General features: G+C 44.4%; 3 protein-coding genes across 3 annotated transcripts; 1 reads left to right on the top strand and 2 right to left on the bottom strand.

Annotated features, from left to right (window-relative positions):
- The first annotated feature begins 113 nt into the window (after positions 1 to 113).
- On the top strand, positions 114 to 877 carry LOC108024846 (histone deacetylase complex subunit SAP18). Its single transcript, XM_017094984.2, has 2 exons — positions 114 to 296; positions 386 to 877. Exons 1-2 carry the CDS (start codon positions 231 to 233, stop codon positions 770 to 772), a joined length of 453 nt encoding a protein of 150 aa, XP_016950473.1. The 5' UTR covers positions 114 to 230; the 3' UTR covers positions 773 to 877.
- On the bottom strand, positions 793 to 6,407 carry LOC108024845 (proline-, glutamic acid- and leucine-rich protein 1). The gene is made up of 3 exons (XM_017094983.3): positions 6,244 to 6,407; positions 1,220 to 2,091; positions 793 to 1,154 (listed from the first exon to the last, which is right to left on the bottom strand). The coding sequence occupies exons 1-3, from the start codon at positions 6,262 to 6,264 to the stop codon at positions 929 to 931; spliced, it is 1,119 nt and encodes a 372-aa protein (XP_016950472.1). The 5' UTR covers positions 6,265 to 6,407; the 3' UTR covers positions 793 to 928.
- A 468-nt stretch (positions 6,408 to 6,875) lies between these two features.
- LOC108024850 (organic cation transporter protein) lies at positions 6,876 to 16,140 on the bottom strand. The gene is made up of 6 exons (XM_017094989.3): positions 15,618 to 16,140; positions 9,557 to 9,956; positions 8,778 to 9,045; positions 7,463 to 8,004; positions 7,260 to 7,405; positions 6,876 to 7,192 (listed from the first exon to the last, which is right to left on the bottom strand). The coding sequence occupies exons 1-6, from the start codon at positions 15,969 to 15,971 to the stop codon at positions 7,100 to 7,102; spliced, it is 1,803 nt and encodes a 600-aa protein (XP_016950478.1). The 5' UTR covers positions 15,972 to 16,140; the 3' UTR covers positions 6,876 to 7,099.
- Between the last annotated feature and the right edge of the window lie 6 nt (positions 16,141 to 16,146).

Raw genomic sequence — 16,146 nt, 5'->3', positions numbered from 1 at the left:
TCTCTAGAGCAGTCATCTTGGCAGTGCTGGAAAATACCACATTTTTGCACTTAAAATAAATACTGAAAATACCAGCTGGAGATTTGCGACATTACTAAGCCGGAACGGTTTTCCGATAGACCAGATATCGATAAACTGCAGTCCAAAAAGAAGCCCAAACATTTCGGAAAAATTCATTTTTGTATTAAAACTCGTACGTTAAGTGATAAAGAGTAAAGCCGCAGTGAAACATGGCCAACGTGGAGTCCATGATTGTGGAAGACAAGACGCAGGTCAAGCAGATTGACCGCGAGAAGGTTTGTTTGCCCCACCGGCAAGGGAGACTGTTTACTCGGCCTTTTACTTGGATATTTTCTTGATTTTATCTAACCTTATCCGTTTTCAGACCTGCCCTCTGCTGCTACGCGTGTTCTGCTCCACGGGTCGCCACCACTCCGTGCAGGAGTACACCTTTGGCAACGTGCCCACCAACGAGCTGCAGATCTACACCTGGCAGGACGCCACCCTCCACGAACTGACCTCTCTGGTGCGCGACGTTAATCCGGACACGCGGAAGAAGGGCACCTACTTCGACTTTGCCGTGGTCTATCCCAACTTCCGGAACAATCACTTTCAGATGCGCGAAATCGGCGTGACCTGCACGGGTCAGAAGGGAATCGATGATAACAAGACCCTGGCCCAGGCCAAATTCTGCATCGGGGACTTTCTGGACATTTCCATAACGCCGCCCAACCGACTGCCTCCCACCGCCCGGCGCCAGCGACCCTACTGATGATGGATGATGCCTTCGTAATCTATTCTAATCGTATTTAATCTTCTTTCACTTGACACTCAATGGAGTATGGACATAATTATAAACGGAATACAAGTAAGAGAACCTACGAGCTGCTTGACTTAAGGGACTATATGTTAGGTGCTGGGGAGTATCTCAGTTCCTGTAGATGCCAATGGGGCGCTTCGACTTCTTCTTGCCCAGCTGCGTCATATCGATCTCCAGGCCGTTGGGCAGCACGGCGCGGTTCTCCTCGTAGTTGATGAACCCGTTCTCCTGCAGCTCCTCCTCGTTGTTGCGGTTGTTGGGATCGCACTTGATGCCCGTCTCGTAGTGGTACTCCCGTTTGTTGCCATCAGGGTCAATGTAGCCATAGGTGCCCCTAGTGGAAGAGATAAAGAAAGCATTAAAAGATATGCAAAGATGTTCCCCAATCCCTCCACTCACTTGGTAATGCAGTCGGTGCCGATCAGCTCCTCCTTGAAAGAGCCATCGTCGTTCTCGTAGCCCCAGGTGATGCTGCCATCCTCGTTCTCCTCGCGCCACTTGCGAATGGTCTGGGAAACGGGCTGGCGGCGACGCTGCTGCTGCTGGTCGACTCTATCGTCCTGCAGTTGATTCTGATCGATAATGGGACGTGGCTGAACGGGCTTAGGACGTGGCCTGGCCACGGGCTGTGGTGCTGGTGGCTCTGGACGCAGGTTAGCAGCGACCGCTGGTCTCGTCCGGACCACAGCCACCCGCTGTGGCTGTGGAGGAGGTGGTGGTGGTGGTGGCGCAGCTGCAGTGGGAGTGGGTCGCTCCAAGCCGAATCTCTGCGAGTTCTCAAACCGACCGATGCCAAAGTCGTTGAAGGCGGCGGGACGGTTCAAAGGCGACTGGATCGAAGGACGTTCGGCGGGGAAGCGAGCGGGAGCTGGCAGGATGGCAGCTGGCTGGGAGTCCTCGTTCTGCAGGAACTGCTGCACTGGCGAGGGCTGCTCAATGGGCTGCTGGCCAGCTAGGAAGGCGGCAGCTGCCTGCTGGAACTGCGATTGCTGCGAGTTGGCCAGCTGTTGTTCCCGCAAGAGATTAGGCAGATATGGCTCCGGCTGCTCATCCTCCGCCGACTCTGTGACAGGGCGTGGCTCCTCAATGGTGATGCGTTGCGTCACCGCTGGCAGGATGGCATTCTGCTGGCGCAGCGAAGCTCCTGGACGACGGACACGCAACACGGGCTGCCGGTGGGGCACTGGACCAGGTGAAGCCACCGCTCCGGGAATGCTCAGACGCTGTGGATAGTTTTGGGCCTCGGCCAAAGCGAGGGCGCTGCAAACGAGCTGCAATCGGATGGAATAATTGGAAATCATTAGCTGCATTGCACTCCATTTAAGGATCAACTGTGTCAGTTGCCGGAACAAGGCGGCATGCCACACGTGGCCACTTTGCCACTGCCTGGTGTCTCGCTTATGGCAGTGCCCCTCTTAATTACTTGTGTATGGTCAGTTTTGGCTTGTTGGTCGCCCAATTGCTTCTTAGAATTTTCATCACTACTCGACGTTTTTGGGCGTGGAATATACCACAGAGTTTGGGTCGGACTTATTCCTATCTTTATTGGTCAATGAGTTCCTTGGAAGATTGGACATTTTTCTTTAATATTACAGGTAGCCATTGAAAATATGTCTGAGTTTTCTATAGTAAAGCTACAGGTTTCGTCGAAGCAGAAGCTGCGTTTAAATGAACTAAAAATCTTTAAAATACTTGGTGTAGTAGATACTTCTTTATACTCTTGAAATCGTAATCAATAATATAGATTAAGTTAATATATTTAAAATGTTATGTTTTTAAAACCAACGCATTTATATATTTTTAGAATTCGGTGATAAAATGTTAGTTATTTCCTTCTAAGTTGTTCCGGAATACAAATATTCCAGTAAGATAATTATATTCCACCGCCTTATTTTACTTCTGGCATTCCTCTATTAATTTAAATAAGTTTGTAAAAATGTATCCACTTGCCGCCACACTTTTGTGGCACTTCTTGGTCGGCGCTGCTCGCCTCACACCTCCTCAAACTGGTTTAAAATTTATCAACCGCTTATGTACTGCCGCAGCAATTTGTAATTGTGGCGGTGCGGCGGCGGCAGCAACAACAATTGTGGCAATACTGTAATGGCCGTAAATGTGGAACATAAAACAAATCGCGATTTCTGCCCCACCTCGCTGCCGATCGATCATAAAAGCCGAATCCAAAAAGCCAAGACAAGCCAGGCCAGAGCCAGAGCCAAAAGCGAGACCAAAAATAGTAGAAAAAACGAAAACATTTCAGTCTTTACCGCGCGGATTGCGTAATTTGCATGGCCGGAGTTATGCGGCATGTGGCATGGGCATATAGCATGTGGCAAGCACATTGGCCAAAAGTTTCCGGTTCGCGAAAGAAGTCAAAGTCTAGGACAAGTGACCGACCGCCTAGTCGGATACTTAATTTTTCTTAGCACGTTTTCGGTGTGTCGTTTTTTAATTAGTAGCCGCTACTATTACACAATTCTTGGCAGGGGGGTGGCAGCTTATTTAGCCGGCTTATGGCTTTTCGCCCTCGGCTTCGGTTTCCAACTGGTCACAGATCAGATAACTTTTTGCTCCACTTTCCGGGGTAGCTTATGTAAAAGAACTACTGGTCGGGGAAGTGAATAGAAGTCAATGCGGAATTATGGTTTCCATTAGAGTTCTTGACGCGATTTGCAATCTGAGTATTGGGTTTTAATGTAGCATAGGGACTTTATAGAGGCGGTCTCTTTAAAGCTTGCGGGCAAGGTTGTTCTATTATCAGCTTTCGATTTTTATATTATTTTTTTGATTTAGGTAAGAAATTGTTAGTCAAATCGCAATGTTTTTAAGGTTTTATTTTTTATATTTTCATTAAGGGGCATTAAAAATGACTAACATTAAAAAAGTCTATTAATCATTATACAGTATACAAAAATATCTATTAATCATTACGATATAGAAGTTAGGATGATAAATTAAGAATGCTTGGCAAAAGTTTCACAATATATTTGCCGTAATAAAGCTACGCTCTTATTGTGCCCTATTTAATAATAATCCTAACTATTTCCTGGCATATCCAAAAAACTGTCGCCCCTAATTCATTTGTTCAAACATGAATAACTCGACAGCTTATAATAATCAATCGAATCAATGAAGCCTTTGCCCCATGCAGATTTTGTTATGCATGCAGTCAACACATTTTTCAGCCACTACTGTTGTTGTACTATTATTATCCATTACTTTCCTGTATCTGAGCCATTGGCTTGGTCTTTTTTGCAGTTTGTTTGTGCTGCTGACCATTGAAGTCGAACATTCCAGTGGCTTGGCTGGCTGCCCAACTACCTGGTCAAGTGAACTACTTGGCTTTTTAAATTAATGAAAAGCCAGGCCAGCCAGAAACTGAAAAACTGAAACAACTGAGCAAGGCCCGCCAGACACTTGCAGCTATTTATTTGGGTGCATTGCTCGGCAGGGGAACTTGATTTGATTTAATTGCCTTTATGACTCCGCCTTGCGGCTGCGTCTGCGTCTGAGTCTCAGTTCAAGGAAACCGAAAAATTCGTAGCCATGTGCAATGGGAAGGTGTTCCCAACGCGCACTCGAAACTGAAACCAAACCAGGTGAAGCCAAGCCAAGACAAGCCCAGCTCAGCTGGAGGCAGGCGTGGGTGTTCCACTGGCGGAGAATCATCAACATCATCATCCGCATATTTAGTGAAAGACAACAAAAGATGTTTATGTTCCTGCCGCTCTGGCTGGTGGTCCATCATCATTAGTAACAATAACTTGGCTAAGGACTTTTGGCCCGGCCTTGACTGCCGCTTGGCCATTGACCGAACGAACAAGCGAATGAAATCGAAAATGTGTCCTATGCCAGGCATTTTTGTTTTTCTCAGCTCGCCAGACTCGTTGAGCTGGAATAGTTGTCAGTGCACTTTCGAGCCGGCTTCGGTCTCAAATATGTAACACTTTATGCATGTATAAAGGCTTATTTATGCAGGCTTTATGTACCCGTTCATTACGTAATCCCAGCACAGCACTACGCCCAAATGCGTTGCAGTGTGGGGGCAAGTATCTGTATCTTGGGCTGTGCTTGTATCCCAATCCGCAGCTAAATCTGCGGCAGCCACACCAAAATGAATGGAGTGTGCGTGCCGAGAATTTGCATCGCCTTGGGTGCGTTTTGTGGATCCCAATCGCCTATAACTAGTTATTAGCTGCGGCCACCGACGACCTTGATACACATACATAATCGCTGTTCGCACAACAATAACTTGTCGTGACGAACTGCGCCCGAACAATACTACCCCCAAATTGCCGGCAAATTAAGTGTTTCTTGTCATTAACAATTCATTTTCTGGTCCACATTTTGGCAAGCTCATTAGGCCTTATCCATAATTTGGTCAAGTCAGTCAATCAATCAAGCTAAGGCGGGAAAAGCTTATTAGATCCGCTGATTTATGGGGTTTTAAAGGAAGTTTTTAGTTCGAAATATATAAAATATTAGGTTTTTAAATATCAAAAAAATGAATTGGGTCAATATTAATAAAAAAAAAGATACTGTACTACATTTTTTTATAGATAATTAAATTAATTTTTATAAGTATTTAAATATTCTAGTCTCTTATTTATATTTAAGAAATATTTATATAATTTTTTAAGACTTGAATGCTACTTAAAAATGGAGAAAAAACATTCTCTTTACTTTTTAATTTTATATATTTGGATTGAATCTCAAAACGCTGTTAAGGAAGTTGGACTCAATAAGGGTTTCCCTTGCCTGTTTATTTTGATTGATTTTTGTGATTATATCGCAAATAATTATGTTGATTTATCTCATAATTGACAATTCATCAGCTTTGCGCAGTAGCAAAAACCCTTTGATAATCTTTGGCAGTACAAAAAAACGAACTCAAGTCAGTTGCGGGCCAATTTCGAGAGCCCAATATTCAGGTTAATAATGGAGGTCGGGGGGAATTTGGCAAAGTTAAGGCGGAGCTGGGCTTTAAGCCAACAAATGCTCGTTAAAATTTCTGACCAGTGGGCTTGGTTTGGTAATCCCTCGAACGGAATTCTTTGGCCACACAGTGCAGCAAAGACAATTGCTGGGCGATTGTATCGCATATTTATCAAGTGAGTTCCTTTGTCTTTAGTTTTCTGAAGCCACATCAAAATCGAATGAAATGTCAATTGGCCAACATTAATTGCTAATTGCATTGCATTGAGACACAGGCACACACACAACAACTCGCACACTTTCTATAAAATGCAAATACTCGTAAATAAAATCGTAATGTATCAATCCGAGATCGAGTGTGAGTCTTAAGCTGGGAACCAAACGACCTTGATGGCTGCATACTTATGATTCACTCATGATTTTCTAGAGACTTGACCGAGAGCACTGGCACTTAGGATCCTTGATCTTTGACTTGGCAGCCAACTTACCGCAAATAGCTGGAGTTTCATGATGGACGGGGGTGGATATCTCCTCTTCGCTTTCCTGGCCCTGTGTAACACTTCCGCAAGAAGAGAGTGGTGTACTAATCCGCAGGGCACTTGGTACTACTTCTTGGCCAACCGTTGATCGCTCAAATGCTGGGCCCGCCAGGTGCGCAGGCGGCTTTATAGCTCCGGCTCCAACGCGAATCGAAGCTTTGGTCGGCTGCGGAAAATTTATGTGAGGTGTGTGTTTGGCATGGCTATGCAATAAATGGCCAGGCCGAAAGTGGAGCGCATCTCCCACGATGAAGTAACGAAAGTGACAGGGCAGTCTTCTTTTTATTTTATTTGCACTCTTTTGCGGACATGAGAATGGCGGTCTCGATCAGCTCCGGGAACGTGATTTAGTTTTAAATTACTTTTACCGTCTTTAACGGTCGGCTTTTAAATTTAGGGGCCCGGCAACGCTGCAAGTCAAGCTTAAAGTTTAATTTTAACCAACCTGAAGTCTGGCCAACAGAGCGTATGCGTAATGATTGGTGTCTTGGCTAGTACACATTATAGCAAGGTTAGCAGGGCTCACAACCAATCTTATAGCACAAGATATTCCTCCTTTCTCTTTATAAAAACATTTAAAATATTTGCACATCATAAAAATACTGCGTTTTTAATGCAATCAAAGTATAAATAAAATCATATCAATAAAATAAAATCGTAGTTAATGGTAGAATGAGAAAAACGATTTAGTGCGGGTGCTCAGTGTCCCTCCAAAGGTCCAATATATATCACAGTTAGGCATGTCAACAACGGAAAGTCAGCTCTAGATCTTCTAAGGAAAACCAAGTCCTATACCCTAGCCTGGTTATACCACATCCTTCATAAGGCTGATGGCAATGGCGCCAATCAGACCACAAACACCCATGACATTCAGGGGCAGCAGGGGATCAATGTGCTCCTGTGGTGAGGAATAAAAGGGATTGGTAAAATGAAGATAATCAGAGAAGTATGATGTGAGGACCCACCAGTTGCCAGAGGAAGGGCACCAGGATCAGGGCCACGCCCGAGGCCAGGTTGCCCATGCCAACGCCAAAGTTGCGCACGATTGTGGGATATTGCATTGCAGTGTAGGTGGGAATGATGGCGTTGTTGGCTCCAATGAGGCACTTGGCTGCAAGATAAGATTATTAACCATTGGGATAGGATTGTTATCTTTGGGTTAACTAACCTATGGTGGCCAGTGCTATAACACCAGTTTGATTGGGCACTAGATTAGTGGCCAGACAGCAGAGCCCCGGCAGCAGCATGTAGCCAATGAGACTTCGTCGAATGCCAACCTTCAAAACCACCAGTATGCTGATGCAGATGGAAATGGCCTCCACGGTTCCCGCCACGGCACTGTTGATATAGATATTCCCACCCAAATTGTTGAGGTGCAGTGTCAGACCAAAGTAGATGATGATTAGGGTGAGCCAGATGACCAGAGTGAGGCAAGTGGTGCGCCAGTACTTGGCGCTGAACACCACCAGCAGGGGATTCACATGGCTTGATTCCGCTGCATCCGCCTCGGCCGCCTTCACCTCTTCGCTGCTCGCTGCTTCTGGCGGGGATTGGACCGCCCGCGGAACCGCCGCCTCCAGGGTCTTGCGATAGTTACTGGGCAAAGTGGCGCTGGTGCCGTTCATTCGGGCCGCTCGCTCAATTAGCGCGCACAACTCATCCAACCGACCCTGGGCCAAGAGCCAGCGGGGCGACTCCGGCAACCAGAACCTGAAAGGCAAAGGAAATGGAATGGACGTTTGGGAATCAATGTCATGTGCCCCGGTATTTATTGGCCGTTTGGAATTTTTTCATTTGATTCCCAAAGCGGTCAGCCAATGTGGCTGCCATTACCCATGAATTGCCACCCAAGGATAAACACTAAGGAATTTCCTGGGCAGGGATTTCTTTGTCCCTGCCGGAATCTAATTGATCCCACATCCCCCACGTGTGTTGTGCTCGGTTTTCTGTTGTCAATTCATTTAGTTGACTGCATGCTGAAAATGTTTACGCTTTGAAGTCGAAATGCTCTGAGAAACGGACAACAAATAGGAGTTACAATTGGAAATTAGGGTTTTCTTTCCAAGCTTGGCTGATTTAACAGATAGATTTAGTTACATTTAAATATAATTTATAAAATGTATTCATCAAGAATCTGTTTTTAATGAGAAAAACCAAGCAAAAAGAATAAAAGAAGAACAGAAGGTTAAAATAAACATGATTTCATTAATAGCTCTATGAATGTGAAAAAATATATCTAAAGTATGAAAATATAATTAAGTTAAGTATTTTTTGATTAACGGAAGGGCGAAGTTACATAACAATCATAATTAAATTAAACAAATATATATCACTTGGGCGTTTATGAAAAAAGAGCCCAAAGCGGAGTGCACGAAAAGACCTCGATTTCCCTCTAGCTGATTTTCCCATTACCATTCACCGAATTAACGCCCCATTATGGCATTGACCCCCCGTCCAAAATAGGATTCCCGGGCAGAACTTACCAAATGCTGAGCATGATTAGCCAGGGAAAGGAGATGGCCAGCTGCAGGTGCCGCCAGTCGCGGATGAGGTAGGCCAGTCCGGCGGAGAGGACGTACGAGATGGCCACGGGCAGAATGTTGAGAATGCCGATTACGGTCCGCCACTTGCCGGAGACCAGCTCCACCACCAGCACGAAGCTCACAACAGTCACGGTCATTGATGCGAATCCAATTATAACACGTAGCGACATGAACATGGCCACCGATGTTGAGAAGGCCAAAATTCCACCTGCAAGCGGAGAGCAGAGCAGAAAATGCAGGTGAGGCGGTTAAAAAGGGTGGCGGCAGGGTGTGGGGGTTGGGCGGCTGCGGAATGTCAGTGGCAAGGTCGGACACGTAAATAAGAGTGTAAAGTCAATTAAAATGCCAGCCGGGCCAGAGAGCAGGACGAATGCAAATGCAGCTGTTAGCCCAACGATTCACGGACAAAGCTGCATATAAATGACAATTAGAAAATGAATCCCACTCAAATTGCCATGGTCAAAGGAATGCTCGTCCTGCCAGCCCTTTTTTTCCCTCGGACTGTTGCAATTTCCCCCTGAATAAGCTACACAGGAAGAAATGGTTACCAAGCATCTGTTTCTAGAAAAACTTCACTTCGAAGATAAAACTCATAGATAATTTCTCTTACTATATATTAAAGAACTATGGAATCATTTCTAATTTCTGAATACTTCGCTTTTTATAGATATCCCATAATATGACTTTCTCGATTCATAAAATAAACACCTCCCACTGACCGAAAACGCTTTGGATAGTGACGAAAGCCATCAGCGTGTGCCTTCTGCCGAAGCGGTCGGATATCCATCCACTGAGCACCGCTCCCGCCGCAGCGCCCACCAGGAAGCAGGTTTCCACCAGGCTGAGGATGTCCCGACCGCACACCAGCTCGAACTCCTGGACCAGAGTCTTGGCGGATCCCTCCTCGTCGGAGAACTCAAAGTGCCGGCACTGGCGGTATCCCAATTTTGTGGCATTTGCCGGCCAGTTCACCAGCTGACTGTCCTCGTAGGTCACCTGAGAGAAGTCCATATCGAGCACCAGGCAACCATCTGAGGACTGGCTGATGTTACGCCACTCGGAGACACTCATCTGCAGGAGGTTGTCCGGACGGGCGCACCAAAAATCTTTGGGGGCAATCTAAAAGGAAAGAAGAAAGGAAATGTATAAACATACTTCATTCGAATCGTTATGTTCTGACTCAGACTCAAATTCTCTGAGCTCACAATATGAATACTTTGGAAGATAAGCCCTAAAATAGTTTTTACCCTCATAATATTTAAACAAAATTATGGTGCACACTTCATGCTCAGCTCTAAATTTCCTAAAATGCTGATAAAGTTCTGATTACCCACACATAATTCGCAAATTTCATTGTGTAATATATCTATCTTTATTTTGTCCAATTAACATTTTGTGAAGTTTGCTCTTTTAATTCCTGATAAGAACTAGAATTTATCACACAGTCTTTTGTTACTGCAATGCAGACTGTGATTCTTGATGAAAGAATTTTAAACTTGTTTCTATGAATTAACACAAATTTTATATGACCAAAAAATTAGCAAAAGCTGCACTCATAAGTCCATAAATAACTTTGCATATAAAAATACTTCTTCTGGGGATCTAAAAAACAAGTTCCCATAGGAATACTGAATTTTTGACTGTTTGGGGATTCAATTCACGTTTGCAATTACGTGGACTACATAAGACATTACTTTAAACCAACTTCCACCGTTTCAGGCCCATCAAAGTTTTAGCTATAAATCGAATGGGAGATCCGGAGATACATTTGCCAGAGTCAATTTAAGTCGGTAGTAAACCGTTTAAATTTCTTCCGCCTGCTGATTGCGGCCTGCTCGTAGTTAGTTTGTTTACAGCAGTCCCATTTGTCATTTGGCTTTCGATTGCGAATGTTTCGTGACAGGTTAACACGGCTGAAATTACTGAGTCTTGTTCGCAAAACACACGAAACACGAACAGAAATGTGCGGCCGCCTGATTGATGATCGAATCAATGAAAGCGGCTTATCAATCGCGTTCGGCAGGCGAAAAGGTTGTCCACCAACACCGCCCACTATGCAATACCCCCAGTCCCATAAACAACTACAGGGGCACTACTTACAACAGGTTGATAGCCCCGGCCGACATTGAACGTGCCTCAATTAAACATTTAACATGCGCTGCGAGGAAATGGTTTCAAGTTCAAGTTGAAGTGTAACAAGAAAGCGAAACATTTTCAATAATTAATGGTCAGTGCGAAGGGCGCTGGGAAAAGGTGAGCTTTTCGGGTGAGGTTTTCTGGTTCCTGGTTAGTTTTTCTTATTTTTTCCCTCGGCACTGTGGTGCGTTGATCGCGTGGCAGGCTGTGATGTCATTTGCGGCCGCCGTGGCAGTTTTTCTGTCGCCAGTCACAGGTTACATGTCACGTTTCGAGCATTTGCATAGCGCAACCGACTCTCGGCCAACAATGGCATTCTGTGCCACAACGTGGGCAGCAGCTCTCGACTTCGACTACATGGGCCACATAAATTTCGCTTGATAAATTGGTTTGCAGATATGCACGAGCAGCACCTGAGAGTGCGCTTTATATTAATGACAGCCAGACAGGCACACTGGGCTAGGCTCTAATTACCCCCAACCCTTGGTTAAAAATCGGATTTAAAATCTCTTATCGTAACATTTTAAGAATTTTATTGTTTTTTTAAGCCAGTTCTTAAGAGTCGCCACCTTGTAGGGTACTTACTAGGTCAAGCACCCTTAGCAGATCTTTGAACAATGGAAATCTCAATTTAGTTATTCAACTAATGGCACGATTAGTGACAATACATAATCTATTGTTTCTGGGTATGGTAATGACATATCCGTAATTGAGTGGTTCGGAAAAGTTAACTCAATTTGCATTCAATTGGCTAGGAAAACGTCAGAGGAGTCTCTTAACTTCAGTTAAGAATTTGGATTAGTCATAGGCTTGATTTCCTGGATCCTTATTATAGGTATTTTACATATTATTCTCATTCATAAATTGGCCTAAACTTCATTAATTTTCTGAGGTTATACAATAAGTGGTGTGATCTTAGATCAAAGAAGTTCTCTTGTATATATTTAATCTTTGGAATTGTCAAGGCTTTATAATATGATTTTCGAAAAGATCAGGCACAAAGATTTCCTTTTAATTAAATTAAATTTATTCAATGCAATAAATAAAAGGTTTGTGTTTGTTCATCTAGCCTTCTGGGAGATTTTCTGATTACATGAAACCAGACTGGTACATTGTACAGTCTAGGTGCTCATAGGTGATTGTTAACTTAATTGTTACAGGGTCATCTACTGACCCTAGGTAAGAAAGTATTCAAATTACTACTTTAAATCTAAACTTCAAATCGACTTGGTTTCTCCATCTGATTGGAGACCAGTGTACCAGGCTGAGTGTGGCTAACAGAGGTATTTCTGTGCATTTTATTATTATTGTTTAATTAATATATTTAGACAGTTAGCGGTCAATATTGGCCTGTGGCAGAGTGTAACCTTTCGAAGGCAGCAACCTTGGGTCGACTTCAAGTCGGAGCAAACCACCGACACCGCCGACACCACTGGCACCACCTGATATGGATCAGTTGGGAGTGGAAACTAATTGAAAAGTTTTGCCAACCCGATGGGAAATCGTGTTGTCATGGTGTCCAACCACAGAGCCTAATCCACAGAGCTGTCGTCTTCAAAGCAAATAACACAAAGCGTGCAATTTGTGGACTTGGCCAATTAAGATAAGGTAATCCAGCACGAAGACTGTGTCAAATATGTGCCATTAAATCGGTGTAAACAAATCAACGACTCTTGGTTTGGATTTGGGGTGCAAGCTCGTTTCGGCCTGAGCCAGTTCAAATTTGTTATTACTCCGCAGGCAATTATTTTGTGTCAATAATTAAGCCAGATGTTGAACAATAAAGCTGGAAGAGACCAAGGTGCATTTTAGGCTAATGAGTAAAAGTGATAGCTGAAAGAGCTTAAGGCTTAAAGATTTGTTGCGGTGTTATACAACAGATAAAGAAATATTTTAATAATTTAATATTTAATTAAAGGCTGTTTCAACTGGTTCTTAAATCTGCATTGTTTCTCTAACTCTTCAAAAGAATAATAAGTTAATGTCATGTCTGAAAGAACATAAAGTGTAAAGATTTATTGGGCTCTAACAGGTGTTATACAATGAAAGGAGAACGAAATATTTGAATAATTTTAATTGAAAAAGATTTGAACTGGTTTATTCATTGAAACGCATATGCAAACCTTCATTGTTTCGCCCACACATAATAATAAAGATTTCTTGGTGTTTGAATATGTGTTATACAATAAATTGAAAACGAAATATTTAAATTAACGTAAACAAAGACCTCTGAGGACTTACTTCATAAAGCACTCATTCAAAACTGTATTCAACCTACCCATCAATCTTTGTAACTCGAACAGTTCAATAAACACATTAAATGTATCCGATATTCGCGCTCCCAAATTCGCTCAATGAAACTGTATCTTTTGCGGATCTGTAGGTAGCTGCAAAGCAAATCTCACAATCAATCGAGAGCGCCGACACGGGCAACAGGTTTGCGCCACAGACACACCTGCAATCGCAGTCACTTGAATTCACCTTATCACGAACAAACGCTGATAACTGGCATTGGGGGAGGCAATAGTACCAGGCACATATAAGTGGGCAAGCACAAACTGAGAACCTTGTCAATTGTGGTTGCGCTGTAGTTGTCCCTCTGTATGTTGGCCAGGCTTACTAAGTTGGCACATGTGGCAGGCGCTGGAGCGCAACGATGGCCACCTGGGGCCGAGCAATCAACCCGACTCACCTGGAACACGTAGACGAATATGTGGAAGGTGCAGATGGCCTGGAAGATCGAGAGCAGGGCGCACCACGTGGCCTGCCAGGGGGTTAGACAGCCCAGGAGGCGTTCCAAAAGCCTCGTGTGCAACTGGTCCAGCTCCTCGATATCGCCAGACTCCAGCATGGGCGAGGCCTCGCCCGATCTCATATCCGTTAGCTCCATTTTTTAAGCTGGCTTTAAATGCAACCGTTTACGTCTTGCAATGCAAGTCAACTGAGTTAGAATGCTCGACTTTCGAAAATGTATCTTATGAAATTCAAATTGGTTTCAGATGCAAGATTCGGCAGGCCGAGAGGTGTCGAGCGCTGAGAATGCGTGTGTGCCAGAGAGTTTCGATCGCGGGTCTCTGGTTTTCACGCAGGCGCGGCGTTATTTAAGATTTCTGTGGGGGCCCTGAGATAATGTCCGACCAAGCTAAAACACACCGCGATATAACGATAGCCAAATTACTTGTTAACTCCGTCTTCACACCCGGCCAAGTGAGTCATTAAAGAATCAAGTGATGATGACTCTATAACTCTGTACCGACGTCGACCTTTCTGGGGAGTGCCTTGACCAACTCCTCCCACAAGGTTGATGCACACTCTGCGACACGACAATTTCATTTGGTACATCTGGCCAGCATAAAGATGTTTTTATAGAACCCAACTTTCTTTAGTTCGACAGTCGTAATCTTATCTTTTGCGGCTCTCTCTGTTTGATTGGTTCATGTTAATATAGAGGATTCCTTGACAATTGGTTATTGTTTGTCTTGGCCAGATAGCATTATGCTTATCAAGGCGAAAAATAGCACAACAGAAGCAATCAGAACAGCACCGCCAAAGTAGACCAAGTCGTTTGCATTAAGTGTTATCAAAAGTGCGCTAAGTTCTTGCCTATTTCGCTACTATTCAATTAAGTTCCTGTGGATGATTAAAAAATACTTTTATAGTTCCAGCTGATAAAAGGCTTTGATTGTTTTGATAGGCCGGGTGGGGCCAGACATCGTCTATCTGTCTAAAATATATACTAGACCCCTAACAACTGAATTAACAGTTTTTAAAAAGTGATCAACACTTCAAACATCTTGCATCACACTACTTCCTGAGGTTAAACAATCTCTGTATTTATGGGTATAATTAACCTCTGCGAAATAACTGCGCTCAGGCAGTCGAACTTCTTGGCTTCTTGAGTGACCATTGCATTTTCCATAGGTTCTGGCCAAGCTCTATTAGCCACCGATCCACCGATCCGACAATCCGCCGATCGTGTGTGTCAAGGTCTCGTGTGGTTTTTGCCTAGCTCCCTTCGATTTGGGGTTACCATTTGAGAGGCTACATTAGCACGCTAGACGGTTATTACCCTGATTACCCATGGCACCTTTAGGCAAATGATGCACACGCAACCTGCTCGCCGATAAACGACTGGCTGTGACAGGCTCCCTGAAAAAAGTTGGTCAAAAATGCTCGAAGGTCTCCCATTCGAGAGCTATTTCAAAAAGGTCGAGCCAAGTGGTCGAAATTGGCATGCGTGTTGCCGTGATTGCCGGCCAGGCCAGCTCAAGTGGCAACCTCTCCAAATTGTTATCAATTGTTTCGTATAAGTCCACCTTACTCACTTCACGCAAACTCATTTGTTGATAACGTTTGTATTTTCGAAAAACCACGCTCTCTTTCGCCTTTTATCGGCCAATTACTGCATTGTCAACACTTCGCATCGATGAGATACACACAGGCAATTAGCCGCCCATTATTAGTGCAAATCACAAAACGGATTTTTACAGCTATCAATCAATTACACAATGTTTTCTTCCGGTCTGAAAACTAAACACCCCTGCATCCGGGGTGGGTTTACCTACCAAAATATTTGATATTGATGTTTTTCGGCCAGGCAATCAACTGGGCAAATATTTGGCCAGCCATAAAAGCGAAACTCACCTGGAAGACAAACATGAACAGGTGGAAAGTGGTGGGCAGCTGGAACAGGCAGAGCAGCAGGGTCCACAGGAAGCTCCAGCGGGTGTAGTGGCCCAGGAAATTGGATATCACATCGCTGTCGGTATCCTGGCTGAGGTCCCTGCCTGGTGGCGGCTCCTCCGGCGAGGGCTTCTTCAGGTCCTCGGAGTAGCGACGAAAATCCAATGCTATGACACTGATTTCCGGGGTCTTTGGGCCCGGCCTTGTCTCGCGATATCCGCCATAGAGGTTCGCCTCCAGGCTGCCCCTGCCCTTGTCCCGCGGTCCGCCCACGCAGTCGAAATTCAGGGAACCGCGACGAAGCACGCCACTCATGTCGAGGAGGAGGTCTTTTCTTTCGCTACACAAATACAGATATAGTATCTAACGATTTCCCAAGACTTCCGATTTTATTGCTCCACTTTGGCGTCGATCGATCGATTGGAAATGAGTAAAACCCGCGCTGATCGTTAGTATCTCAGCCGTCGGCGTCGATCTGGAACCGTTAAAA

This window comes from Drosophila biarmipes, chromosome 3R, assembly GCF_025231255.1.
Source record: "Drosophila biarmipes strain raj3 chromosome 3R, RU_DBia_V1.1, whole genome shotgun sequence".
NCBI lineage: Eukaryota > Metazoa > Arthropoda > Insecta > Diptera > Drosophilidae > Drosophila > Drosophila biarmipes.
Note: the sequence above shows the minus strand (reverse complement) of the source record. Positions and strands in the feature narration are given on the sequence as shown.

Bases quoted from the DNA above. Each gene is read 5' to 3' on its own strand.
- LOC108024846 (XM_017094984.2), top strand. From the start codon at position 231: ATGGCCAACGTGGAGTCCATGATTGTGGAAGACAAGACGCAGGTCAAG. The intron at 297-385 runs GTTTGTTTGCCC...ATCCGTTTTCAG, and splicing joins AGCAGATTGACCGCGAGAAG to ACCTGCCCTCTGCTGCTACG.
- LOC108024845 (XM_017094983.3), bottom strand. From the start codon at position 6,264: ATGAAACTCCAGCTATTTGCG. The intron at 2,092-6,243 runs GTAAGTTGGCTG...ATCCGATTGCAG, and splicing joins TGAAACTCCAGCTATTTGCG to CTCGTTTGCAGCGCCCTCGC. The intron at 1,155-1,219 runs GTGAGTGGAGGG...CTCTTCCACTAG, and splicing joins GGCACCGACTGCATTACCAA to GGGCACCTATGGCTACATTG.
- LOC108024850 (XM_017094989.3), bottom strand. From the start codon at position 15,971: ATGAGTGGCGTGCTTCGTCGCGGTTCCCTGAATTTCGACTGCGTGGGC. The intron at 9,957-15,617 runs GTGAGTTTCGCT...CTTTCCTTTTAG, and splicing joins TGTTCATGTTTGTCTTCCAG to ATTGCCCCCAAAGATTTTTG. The intron at 8,005-8,777 runs GTAAGTTCTGCC...TTTGCCTTTCAG, and splicing joins CTAATCATGCTCAGCATTTG to GTTCTGGTTGCCGGAGTCGC.